At 38.8% G+C, this 12,961-nt stretch overlaps 2 protein-coding genes across 2 annotated transcripts; one reads left to right on the top strand and one right to left on the bottom strand.

The window, feature by feature from the left end:
• Positions 1-611: 611 nt before the first annotated feature.
• sgcb (sarcoglycan, beta (dystrophin-associated glycoprotein)) lies at positions 612-7,522 on the bottom strand. Its single transcript, XM_085449018.1, has 6 exons — positions 7,479-7,522; positions 6,268-6,477; positions 5,992-6,177; positions 5,677-5,868; positions 4,323-4,451; positions 612-4,239 (listed from the first exon to the last, which is right to left on the bottom strand). Exons 1-6 carry the CDS (start codon positions 7,491-7,493, stop codon positions 4,039-4,041), a joined length of 933 nt encoding a protein of 310 aa, XP_085305144.1. The 5' UTR covers positions 7,494-7,522; the 3' UTR covers positions 612-4,038.
• A 721-nt stretch (positions 7,523-8,243) lies between these two features.
• spata18 (spermatogenesis associated 18) lies at positions 8,244-12,588 on the top strand. Its single transcript, XM_085449190.1, has 12 exons — positions 8,244-8,655; positions 9,871-9,976; positions 10,047-10,162; positions 10,245-10,363; positions 10,478-10,573; positions 10,654-10,788; positions 10,875-11,106; positions 11,214-11,372; positions 11,465-11,640; positions 11,846-11,969; positions 12,091-12,165; positions 12,447-12,588. Exons 1-12 carry the CDS (start codon positions 8,569-8,571, stop codon positions 12,501-12,503), a joined length of 1,482 nt encoding a protein of 493 aa, XP_085305316.1. The 5' UTR covers positions 8,244-8,568; the 3' UTR covers positions 12,504-12,588.
• The last annotated feature ends 373 nt before the right edge of the window (positions 12,589-12,961 follow it).

Below are 12,961 nucleotides of genomic sequence, written 5' to 3'. Positions count from 1 at the left end.
TAAATTAGCATTCACGGCAATAAAAATGAAGCTATTACATGAACATGAGGTCTACGTTATAATAGGTGATGAGCCCAACCTAAACACTATGCAATCTGAATATGTAAGTTTATTTTTTTGAAAGACAACCTAATGGACACACATCTAAAAGTATTTATATATTTACCCATAAAAGGTTTTTCTCTTTTTCAAAAACCTCGGGTTACGCTCATCACCAGTGATGGGTTAAAAAAGGTTAAATATAAAAGTAAACACACAGTAAATGAACTGAAGACTCACCTGTGCATCCACTCTTTGCCAAACTGACATGAAACCTTGTGACTCTTCACACCCGGAGAGCTTTACTTCAGCTGTCTCAAGCAAGTTCTGATCGAAGTCTGAGGTGTATTTTGCTGCGTCTAGCTTAACACGTCCCTGCCCAAAGAAGCTGCTCTGCGATTCATACAATCATTTACACATCTGGTTAATGTCTTACTGTCACAGTCTTACTGTGATGGTGTAAGTTTATGGCGAAGACCAAACCTTCATACTTTGCATTCTATTAGACAATAAAGCGCTATAATGAGGCGCAGTACGCTTTTATGGTTTTAAATGACCGTGGGCGCATTTACTGAAACAATGATAACACTTTTCACATAGCAACACATTTCTTTATTGAAACAAACATGCCAATGAAACGTTGGACAAATTTCCAAATAAGGCTGGTCGCAATATATTTATTTCTTCGGTTTTTCTTCGATCAAATAAGCTGTTCTTTCATGACAGGCATGAAGTCTGTGCTCTGAGAACAACTATTGACGTTAACATCAGTAATCGTTAACATCAGTTGACAACAGACAAGACAATCCAAAGCAAAGTCAAATATTATATATTATATTGCACAAAATTCAAACAACCCCATATAGGTTGCACCCACAGTAGCTGATGAACTAAAATTCTCAACATTTGCATTAATCTGTAGCAGAATGTAGTGCACACTGTTTTTTCAATATTGTATTCTTCTGTTGTTAAAAAAGCTTTTGCAACAAAATTAAAATATTACACATATATCTAATGATATATAGTCCCTTGTATATCCATTGGCACGTGCATGATAAACAGCCCGAGATATGCAGAAAGAAACCTACTCTGCATCACTGGATGGCTTAAAATGTATCATGTATAACAATTTATCATTAACTCTGTGCATTGCATTACCTGCAAATTTTACATACATCATTACAGTCATGTAGTGTCTTCCACATGTCAGCTAATATGACAGAAAATATCACACAGCTGCCCGGAATAATGAAACGGCAAATGGGATCTTAGACAAACCCCATATAGGGTTTTTATATTATTAATACTGGATGGCAAGCCAAAAAAATAAATATTGTATCTGCTCATTACTGCTAAAGGGGAGTGAAAACAATAATAATACCAATAAAGCATACATGAGACACTACATGTATAAAGGCTAATTTACACTATCTCAAAAACTGACATAGATTTAACTCTGTCTTTGCAGAGGATTGAAGGAAGAACTATTTAAAGTTTACATTTTTTGATCTTGTTTAGCTCCATCTTGTGCCAGTACAGAACACGACATCACCGGGTTGGTTGGTTGCTAGGGGTGCAACAATACTCGTATCGATATTGAACCATTCGGTACGCATATGTATCGAACAATACAAAATTTTTAATTTATTTTATCAACTTTCCTTCTGACGATGCTGTCTGTGTTGAGCGCTCAGTGGATCTGCGCTCGACAGTGCAGCCTAGGCGGAGTAGTCGAACGCAGATTCACTGAGCGCAGGGCAAGCTAGAGAGACTGAAGTTAAGCTCTCGTTGCAACATGGCAAATTGAACCTCCCCCACCCTCATTCAGATCTGGCGTTTGGAACTATTTTGGTTCTCATGTGACGTATGACCCTGAAGGTAAGCGCGTCATGGACAAAAGTAAAACAGTATGTCGGATGTGCCACGCAATGCTCAATTACATTGGTGGGAACTAGTGCGTTAGCGCAGTTTGCTCGTTAATGTGTTGGCCGTCCAGCCCCACGCACGGGGTGATCCGCGGTAGCTCGTTAACGGAGATTTGCCGTGTTGTGGCGTTAATGTCAGTTCAACGAGATTAACGCTGACAGCACTAGTGGGAACACAACGAATATGACTGCACATTTACGCCGACATCATCCTAGTGCAAAGACAAGTGGAAGCAGACAAAAACAACAAGCACGCATGCTACAAACTTTACCCGAGTCATTTAGACAGCCGTTAGCACATGATTCTTCTTATGGGGACCTGATATGTTTAATATGCTGCTGAGAATATAGCCCAGAAGAAGCGTATAGTATAGCTTTTATTTTGGAAAGAGCCATTTCCCTGTAATAAACTCTCTTTTCCAAAGATGAGTGATTCCTCAATCAGATAGATGTATTTTTTTTACTTTGTTGTTTCAGCAACATTAAATTTAAAAACTGTACTTTTGAGTTAAAATATATATTTATAATTTTAATAAATGACAAATTAAAAAGGCATGAACATTTTTTTTGTATCGCAAAAATATCGAACCGTGATACCAAAGTATCGAACCGAACCGAACCGTGAATTTTGTGTATCGTTGCACCCCTATTGGTTGCAGCTTATAGACTTACATTAGCTTATGTTAGCTAACTAGTAACCAGTAACTCAGGTGAGAATAAGGACACTAAAATTAAAAAGCAGTCCAAGGGTATCACTTTTGTGCTGTCCCTGGCTGCAACAATAAATTTTATCAAAAAAAACAAAAACAAAGCTATATTCAGTTTCACTTTCTGTCTCTTAAGCAGTAAGTGGTTCCCTTGTTGTTTGGCTAGCTGCATTGAAACAGTAAAATCCTCCTGTTAGGCACAGTAGGTGACCAACACTCGTTTACAAAGGTTTATAAAGCACTTTATGAATGAGGACTGTGTGGAGGAGACCCTGTTTGAGTCAGGTGACAGGTGGTTCACCAGACCGACACACTGCTGTCCGATACCACACCGTTTCTTCAGTAGGTGAGTGTACCTAGAAGCACAATCAGCTGGCAAAACAGATGTTTGCAAGATGCAATCAGCACTATTTATGCAATAAAATAGTCTCTTTTGCTATGCACATCCAAACAGTTTACAACACAACATACATAAAAACATACATAAATTTTATTGCATAAATTTGATCGCAGGTTGTGGCCTTTAACTGATTGCGCTGCTAGGTACATCTGGCCAGACGAGGAAAAAAACCTGAGTTTCTAACACCAGCTTGTTGGTCTGGTAAAACAACCTGTTACTTGACTCAAACAAGCTCTCCTCCACTCAGTGCTCATTTAGAAAGTGCTTTACGAACCCAAACATTACAGATAACAGGTGGATTTTCCTGTTTCAATGCAGCTAGCCAATTAACGAAGAACCAATTACTGCTTTAGAGACAAAAAGTGAAATTGATCAGCATTTCCTTGGTTTTTTTAACATAAAATGCATCATTGCAGCCAGGGGCAATAAAAAAGTGATCCCCTTTGATCCCTGCTTTTTTTGGTTTTAGTGTCCTTATTATCACCTGAGTTACTGGTTCTGTGATTAGTTAGCTAACATAAACTAATGAAATGCCCTGGTGATGTCATGTTCTATACTGGCACCAGATGGCGTTAAACATTTTCAAAAAATGTAAACTTGAAACATTTATTTCTTAAATCCAGCTTCCCAGAGAGAGTTAAATCTAGTTTTTGAGAGTAGGGCTCCATAGTGTACATTAGCCTTTGTACGTGTAGTGTTTCATGTCCTACTATATAGAAGTAACATAGACTGATATCATCTCAAGTTGGCAAATCTGCAGAAAAACAAAATACTACAGTTTTTATCTTTGGCCAAGTGGCAAAAATAATAAGAAACACAGAATTTGACACATGACCCACAGGGATATTATGCCCAAGCCATTATGAATGTCCTATATATTAGAGCTCCACACTATCAAAAATAAATTTGAAAGTGGTTTATCTGAATTCAGTGTGGACTGATTGAGATGCAATAGCAGATTCCAGTCCTAGTGAGCCTTCTTACATGGGTTATCTAAAGTCTGGCAGCCCATGTTGGTAAATTTCACCCGCACACGGAACAGAGTTCCATCTTCACACATGCAGAGCTTGTACCTCTCCTGACCTTCATTGAAATACAGATCTCCTGCAGAGTTAGGAAAACGCGTGGCATTGAACATGACCGATCCATTGAGCACGATGCTGTTCTCCTGCGAAGACAAATCATCATTACTCATCGATCTTCTGGCCCTTTACTCGATCGGCTTTATTGTAGGAAAAATTCCATACTCACAGCCCTGAGCTCAATGTTTCCACCCATTTTGAACTCGATTGTCCGACCCATGATGTTGACCCCTTCGTTACCACGAATGATGGCAGAGTCTCCTTTAATGTTCAGGTCAGATGCTGCATTACTGGTGATCTAAAAGTCACAGAGAGAATATGAAGTTTAGAATATAATGTTATGAACAGCAACACAAGACTGTTAACAAAAAAGTTAAAAAATAAAATCAAATAAAAACGATACTGTGAAAGACATTTTTAACGAATATTTTTTCCTCCACTTATTAAATGTGATGCAGCATGGCTGCAAATATCTCTTAAGGCTACTGTATTTCCACTAAGCAGTTTATTAGGCAGTATAATGTGAAAATAAATAGCACACTATGTGCACACTCTGTGCTGGGCCTTTTCCAGCTAGCCTGGATGAGGAGGGAACCCCCCGCTCAGCGCAGCCACATGTGCCTGAGGTGTGACCTGGGCAGTTAGCCAGTGAAATTTGCTTCCTCTGTGATGCTGGCAACTTTTCCATTTTTGGCTTGTGGCAATACAATTGTGTTCATTCTGGTCAACTGACAGTTTCTTGTAGATCTAGTGGCATTTTTATCAAAAGTTTAATCATTTACAAAAGTGTACACAAAAGTTTATTGTTACTAAATTTAACAAATATGCATCTTTTGACATCTTCAAGTTAAAAATTCATAGAAAATAAAGAAATATAAATTAAATCTTTTTTTGCATGTTATTCTAGAAGTTTAGAAAGTTTAGGAAAAAAGTAAAAAAATAAATTTTTCTAGCTTTAGCTGTGTTTTTGGAACCTGCGTCACAAATATGTCGCAAACATATTTGTTTGTGATTATTTATTCTGAATCTTTTGAAAGGCACCACTGCTTGGAATTCAGCTCTGTTACGAATTTTCTTGAAACTTTGTTTAGCAGCTTTGCACACCTGTTTTTTCTGTCAGGTTCTCTCAGCCTCTGATAAACTGGAGTCATGGTGAACTGTAAACTTTATATCCCTCCATAGACTTTCTAGATTTTCAGATTTAAATATATTTCTTTAGAATAGTCCAGTTTTGTTTAAACTTTCACATGATGTGGCATCTATGAATGTTTAGATCTGAAGTAGATTTGTGAAAACAACTTTCACAAGGTTAAAAGATGAATTCATAACTGAGCCTTTCTTCTGTTTACACTGATGAAGTTCAGCATCTTCATGGGGACTTTTCCATGTTCTGTAAATATGCTGTTTTGCTTTACCTTTATGGATTATTAGCTAATGTTTGGTACAGGTTATAAAACACTGACAGGACTAATGAAATACTTTGTTATTGCACCCATCAGTGAGTTACTGGAAACCGTACACACCCTTTCTGTGGAAGCTTTTTTAACGCTGAGGACTTTGACTCCTTTGGGCAAATGAAACTCGTGGTTTTCAAAGTCAGTGCTGAAGAATGTGGTCTGGGTCCGAGGGTCTGTGAAGGATATGCCGACATCACTGACGATTGAGGTCTTGTCCTTTTCTACGCTCAGCTTTGTAGTGCCTTGCTGGAAGACTACCTGTAGCAACACATGTTAAATAAAAGAGGAGAGTTTTTAATGTGTGCGCATTATGGGCTTTTCTTGTCTTTTTATCGATACTCAGCTTTTACTAAACTCTGTAACACACTCTGTATTGCTCACCGGGTTGTTGTTACCAACAATGACCAGATCCTGGTCTTTACGGCCTCCTACTGTGCTCTTGTGCAGCGGGTGGACAATACCCATGTCTGCTTTCTGTTTGAAGCGCAGCAGGCCACTCTCATGGAACTCCATACTGTCGCAGCCATTCGGACCGATGCGGATCACTGTCCATATAACCAATGTGATCTGTGAGGCGACAGCATGCACAAAATATACAGATCACACACTAAAAAAAAGCAACACACAGACAAATACACTGATGTTTTAGGTACTCACAATTAAATTAATTAAGGCGAGGAGGAAGAGGATGATAATGATGCACACAGCCATGTTTCCTTTGCGTCCTCTTAGCCCTGTCTTATGAAGACGCTCTTCCTCTATGGGTACATAGCCTGCTTTGAAATTACTGTTGTGCTCCTTGTTGATAGTACGGCGTTCTATGGCTTTTTCTCGCATGGACTTCTTCACTGGCCCATTGGAGCTTTCCTAGAAGCCAGAAAACAAACTCTGAGGTCTAATGCTTACAGTCTTAATAACAAGTAATAACAGATAATAAAACCTGTAATCTATGGTGTAACTGTCCCACATTTACCACGTAACTCTACTGAATTACTTGAAGTACCTACTGTTTCTAAACGTAGACACTTAAAATGTAGTTATAGCAAGAAATGGTAGTAACAATTAGAGAAACTAATTATACTGTAAGAACTTATAAATAAGAAGACCTATGAGTATTTTAACGGAGAAAGAAATGAAAGCTACATGCATGCATTTTTAAATTAATTAACACCTTCATGTTGTTTTAATGGAAAGTAAAAACAACCTTTCCTCTTTTTACAATGTAATTACACAGTTGTTAGGGTGTATTTGAGAGTATCCACTCATAAGCCTAATTTTATAGCTTTAGAGCACATATTGATTATTGAGATTGGTTTACCCAGAATCTCACGTTTACGCACCAACTGTTGTATTTTCTCGACTTTCTTTTCTTTTTGAATCGCCTCTACTTTCTTTTTAGCTTTAAATTAAAGTTTTTAGTTCCTCCCTGTTTTCAATGTCCTCTCTGCATCTGTTAAATACCCGCGACAGCCTGTCGCTGGCCATAACTAAAAATAAACTGTACTCATTTTGGCAGCAAAATGGAAATAAACTGCTCTCCGCTGTATCAATATTACACAGCTATAGTTTTATTCTCTTCATAGTGTTGTAATAAATTCGCTGTCAAACAGCAGGTCTAGTAAAAGAATAAGATTTTTATTTATTTCCATATGACGCTTTCGCTACCCATAGCAGAGGCCACTAATGTTTTCTGTTACACTGATATTCCGATAGAGCCCAGACAAAAGCCCAGTATGCTTTAAAAAAAAAAATTAATCCAGTTTATATTGTGTATTATTTAGAAACATATATATAAGTGTTCCGTTAACTAAATGCAAAAAAGGCGGAGAAAAACGCAAGAATAACAACAAATACGGAACATAACGGACCTGTTCAGACGCCATGTTGACCCTCCCTCTTCTGCTTGCTGAGAGTTCGGAGCAAACCACTTTTCACAGATAAAGGGGACAGTACTCCATAATGATTATGTTTTTAGTTGTGGACTGAATGGTAGTTGAATATGACTTGACTATAGAAAACAAATACATACACAATAAATATAAAAAACAGATAAATAAAAAAAAATCTATCAAAATTTTTTTGATGACATTGAAAAATGGCATATTCCAAACTCAGCCAGCCAATGACAGAAAAATCCTAAAATAGAAGAAACGGTCCATTCATATTTTCCACAGGTGAACTGTCAGTAGCGGACACGATTCTTAAATAATAATAATAATAATAATAATAATGATAATAATAATGATGATGATGATGATGATGATGATGATGATGATAGATAGATAGATAGATAGATAGATAGATAGATAGATAGATAGTAATAACATTACTATTAATTATATATATTTCATAGCTGTACATAGCATAGTGATCATTTTTTATCACAAAAAATTGTGATACAATTGTGATCATACACTCAAAAAGTCATATTTAGGATAACGTATTTAAAGGCATTAATTGAAATGATTGCTAAATTTGATCTGGATTACAATACATAAGTACAACACACATAACTATTCCAGTTATTATTTTAGATACAACAATGAACTGCACATTTAATTTAGTATGTCATATTATCGTATAATCGGATTTGACCCAACAACGCCACTCGAGCAGCACCTGACCCCAAGGGGGGTTAGTTAACTCCCTCGGTATTGGTTTCGTTTAACAGGATGTCATTACGATCGTATTTACATCTGGGGGGAGACCACAGTCTGCAGAGGCCTGACTGAGACGGGAGTAATTTATTTAAACCCTGCGTTCGTTGCTCCCGTCGTCTCCTCACTCGGTTGCCACAACTGAAGGCGGCGCTTGGCATTCGTGTCGCAGGTGCAGAAAGCTGCCGGTCCAGGAATTTTTACTACACTCCTCGTTAAGACGTACCCCCCTCCGCCTGCTGCTACTGCTGCAGGCCTCCTCCTGGGGATTTTTAAAACCTCCCGAGGATTGTGGATCGACATGGCTGACACTTTAAGGAGATTGACCAACACATCTTCATTCAGCGTCTTACAGGACAAGCTTGAGAGTTGGCACAAGGACTACCATGTAAGTTCATCAATAAGTCATGATTGACCTAAATCTGACCACACAACTTCATCCGTGTTAGCCAGTCCTATTTCCATGATCACTATCCACTGAATTGGTATATTTGCATACAGTTGAACCTTTTAGCCAAAGGGTTTCAGATATATTATGAGCATCCTCGTCTTCAGAACATGACAAATAGGTTTGTCTGCTCTCGTCCATTACTGATTTTTATTCGTTAAACCTGTGATTTTCATTTGTTTTGTTCCACTTTATTATTATAATCATAAATGAAACTGTTATAGGCAGTTTGGAAACGCTTTAAATCATTTTAAAAAATACAGCAAAGGAATGCATTTGTTTAGATTTGATTTCCCAGTGGAGTTTGGTTGGTATGGACGCCGGTTGCCATGGGTACTTTTAGACAGCTCCAAAGATATTTGCCTCAGGTTGAGATGGTTCACTTCCTCTTTCTTCCTGTAGAGGCAATAACTTCAAACGTAGGCATCAAATGCCTTCGAGTGTTTACAGCTAATACGAAATAAAGCTAATAAGAAACTAATAAGTAAAAATGAGTAATAAGTAAGTAATAAAGAAATAACCATCATAATATATATAATATAACAATATAGTACTATATCGATTAATTGATTATATATATTGATTTTTTTTAAAGAAAATCTAGGAGACGTACCCTAACAGACCTAACAAACCTCCTAAACTAAATATTGTTTAAATAAATTTAATATAATAAATAGGTACACGGCATAAAACAATGGAGTTTTTTTGCTGAGCTACTTTTTGCTTGGCTAAATTGTGAATAAATCTTTCCTGTAACCTTCTGTCAGGAAAAGTGAAGCTTAAGAAATGAAATTGTGGTGGAACAGGGCAATACCTTCGACTATATAAACGTGGACAATAACATTCATAACATTCACAGGGAAATGCTATTTTTCAATTGTTTTAAAACCCTAGTTTTGTGTCAGAGTCTGCAAACTTTTTAAGCAGTTTTTATCAAATGCAATTTTCCCACCTACAGTTCTAAAACATATATGTTAGTTTAATCTGTGATTCTAAATAAGCTTTAAGTGAATTGTTGTCTGTTTCTTTGTACTAGACAGCGTGTACTCTACCTCTGGCACTGTGACAGCTGGGGAAGGCTCCATGTGACTATGATGGATAAGTGGTTAAGATAATGGAAAAATAAATTTGTTTCCTTTTTTTTAACCCTCCAAGGTGATTTCTTGTGACCAGAATCTGAACAGATGTTGTGAGCTGATTGAAATCACCGCCAAAATCCAGGGCCAACTGTTTGCCATCCTCAACCTTACAGCTGCAGAAGGTACAAGCTTCATCAGTTTATTTATGTTTATTTTATTGAGCACAGGTTCTAACATTTTGTCACTAATCAGGTGGACACTATGCCGGAGTGGACACTCTGAAAACACGACTACTACCATGGCTCGGATCCTGTTTCTCAATGGCGAGGCCCTCAGTCAGTGATGACACCAGTCTACAGCTCATCCAGGTGACTCCATCTATCAGTAAACCAGAAAATCTGTCAGAGTGTTCATATATATGACATATATATCATCATTTTTAAATGTTAGGATTCAGCAGAGAAGGACAGAAAGATCAGGGAGCTCTCTGCCTCCCATGAGAATGACTTGCAGAAGCTGGAGACTCAGCTGTGCTCCGCTCGGCTACAGCTGGAGTCAGTCAGAGCAGAGTGAGTCTAAATTATAGATTAAAAAAAACTGTCAGACCTTCTTACCTCAGCTTCAATGGCTCATATTTAACTACACTTTGGTCAGTAAATACAGGTACCGATCTGTTTAAACAGGCTGCTTGATGCTCAGAAGGAACTGGATGAGACAAAGAGCAAGTCTACAACCACCTTTCTGGCCACTGAAGATGAAATATTACAACTGAAAGCTGAGTAGGTGATGTAGATGATTTACTTGTTTTAATATGCACGTATGAGTTTTTCTGTTAATGTGAAGTGTGTCTGTGCTTCAGTTTGAGATCCGCACATGAGCAGGTGGACATTTATAAGAGAAAGCTGGAAGCTCTCGATGACTATGAGCGGCAGATTCGCCTGTTGAGAGACGAAGTGTCTTACCTGAGTACAGAGAAAGCCATGCTGCAAGCGAGGTACACACACAAACATTACACGCTCACACACTGACACCGTTCAGCGTCTTAAATAATTAATATGTTAGATTTTTTCTGTCTCTCAGGTTGGTGAGGAGTCGTTCTCCGAGCCCTTTGTCCAGGCACAGCCGCTCTTCCAGCCCCGGAAGGAGTGAGTCACCCACCCGAGCCCAGCTCACTAACTCCTCCCGCCACGCCCGCCTTGTGTCGCGCTTCAATGACCTGTATGCTGTGGAGCGTCTGGATGCCCAGGCCCTGCTTCGCCGCTACATTTCTGACTTGGAGATGGTCCAGAGAATAATCTTTATTGCAGTTGTGGTATGGCTGCAGCTATTTTAGAGCTGTGTGTACACAGAGCTGATCATTTGATCTGCTGTCTGCTGCGATTCATGGAAATGTATGTATTGCCTGCTTTCCTGTTATAGGAATCCTTCAAGACAGCAAAACTGGCTTACCGTCAGTTCAGGCTACGAGTCAGAAAGACACTGTCCACATCTCACTTTGGGCCGGAAAGTCTAGAAGATGCAGCTGTGGACTACATCGTCAGAAACCTGGACCTTTATGATGTTCAGACCAGCGTCAATGTAGGATGATGCGTCTCATGTGTGCTGTGCAACACTCATGAACAAAATGCTGTAGTTCTGAGGGAAACCATGATCGTCTTTCATCTCTGCAGGATGTCATCAATGCTATGAATGTGAACCCTCGGATCTCCTTCCCGCCAGAGGTGGACTTTGTCCTCATCAGTTCGTTGATCAGAGAGGCATGCAGAGTGGCCTTCGCCATGCAGACACTGGACCCTCCACTGGACTTGGGCTTTGCCACTGATGGAGAACTATACAATGACATCAAGTCAGTCCTGTTTTTGTACACCCAGCAGTCATTTGTTCATTTTTTAAAGGGAAAGTTTTAAGTAACATGTTTTCCATGATGCAAACAGTCACTACAGAATATCACTCCTTGAACTTCAGCCTGTCACTGAAAGCCTCTACCAGTAGATGTCACCCACAACACTTAGATGCACACTTCCAACTCTCCCCTGTCTCTTTCCCTTAAGGTATCGGCGCAGCTACGACTCTGAGTTCACTGCTCCTCTGGTGATGTACCATGTGTGGCCAGCCTTAATGGAAGGAAACACTGTAATAGTGAAGGGCGAGGCTGTGACTAGAAGTGGTGCTCTGGTATTGGTTTTTTAATGTTTAAATATATCACAATTACTGGATGTTATTTAACAGGGTACGTGAGGACACGAAGATGCATACAAAGCTCGTGTGCATACTGGTGGTTTTTCTGTTTTTGCAGTGGAGCCGAAGCCGCAGCAGAAGCAGTAGTACCAGCCCTGTGCGCTCTCGCTCTCTCAGCCCAACTCGCAGCCTTGTAAGTCACTATAATATTAAATAGTCCAACCACACAGAAAGAAAAGCACAACTTGGGAGTTTTGGTCACACAGGGGATAATTTTCTTTTCCTGGGTATAACATCACTCAGCTACTCATGAAATTATGATTCCTTTCACTTTTTGTACCTAACAACGTGCATGCATACCCATGGCTCTAAGGGTATGTATTTCAGAATCACTTTTTAAAATGTAATTTGGTTTGTTTAAGCTTTAACTTACTCAAAAACTGGAAGTATAATCATCATCATTGTCTTTTTTAGGCATTTAACAGCAGAAGAAGCCTGTCTCCTGGACGTCTCAGAGCTAGCCACCTGTGACATTTGGCCACATGTGCTGAAAGTCAAATGCATGGTCACACTTATGCTTCTACCAAATAAAGCAATGAAACCGTTCATAACCTTACCAACCAAAGGCTGTGTGCATTGTTGGAAGGACGCTTTACAGGACATAAGATGATATAGATTAAGCAAAATTAGCCCAGTAGATAACTGAACAGTTGTTCTACTATATTTACTCTATTAATTTTTGACTAACAGTATTGTAGTGATGCTTGGGAACTTAAAGGAAAGGCATATTTCAGGAACAAAAAAGACCTGCACACTAGCACTTTATTGGTGCTAAAATTAGGACCCATACTCAACACTATCAGTCAACATTTCAGTGGCAGATTGTATTACTGTGCTAGTGATTGGTGCTAATTTAACATCCTCCAGTACTTGAGTTACAGATTTTTGGTCAGTGTTTTTAGTGTTTGTTGGATGCTGTGTTGTTATTC

The sequence above is a fragment of the Copadichromis virginalis genome, linkage group LG23 (genome assembly GCF_057382275.1).
Source record: "Copadichromis virginalis isolate Kocher_CV1m ecotype Utaka linkage group LG23, C_Virginalis_male_GT1.1, whole genome shotgun sequence".
NCBI lineage: Eukaryota > Metazoa > Chordata > Actinopteri > Cichliformes > Cichlidae > Copadichromis > Copadichromis virginalis.
The sequence above is the reverse complement of the archived record's forward strand: the minus strand, read 5'-3'. Positions and strand labels throughout refer to the sequence as shown.

Bases quoted from the DNA above. Each gene is read 5' to 3' on its own strand.
- sgcb (XM_085449018.1), bottom strand. The intron at 6,178-6,267 runs GTGAGTACCTAA...GTCGCCTCACAG, and splicing joins TCGCCTTAATTAATTTAATT to ATCACATTGGTTATATGGAC. The intron at 4,452-5,676 runs GTGTGTACGGTT...TGTGACTTTTAG, and splicing joins AAAAAGCTTCCACAGAAAGG to ATCACCAGTAATGCAGCATC.
- spata18 (XM_085449190.1), top strand. From the start codon at position 8,569: ATGGCTGACACTTTAAGGAGATTGACCAACACATCTTCATTCAGCGTC. The intron at 10,574-10,653 runs GTAGGTGATGTA...TCTGTGCTTCAG, and splicing joins ATATTACAACTGAAAGCTGA to TTTGAGATCCGCACATGAGC. The intron at 10,789-10,874 runs GTACACACACAA...TCTGTCTCTCAG, and splicing joins AAAGCCATGCTGCAAGCGAG to GTTGGTGAGGAGTCGTTCTC.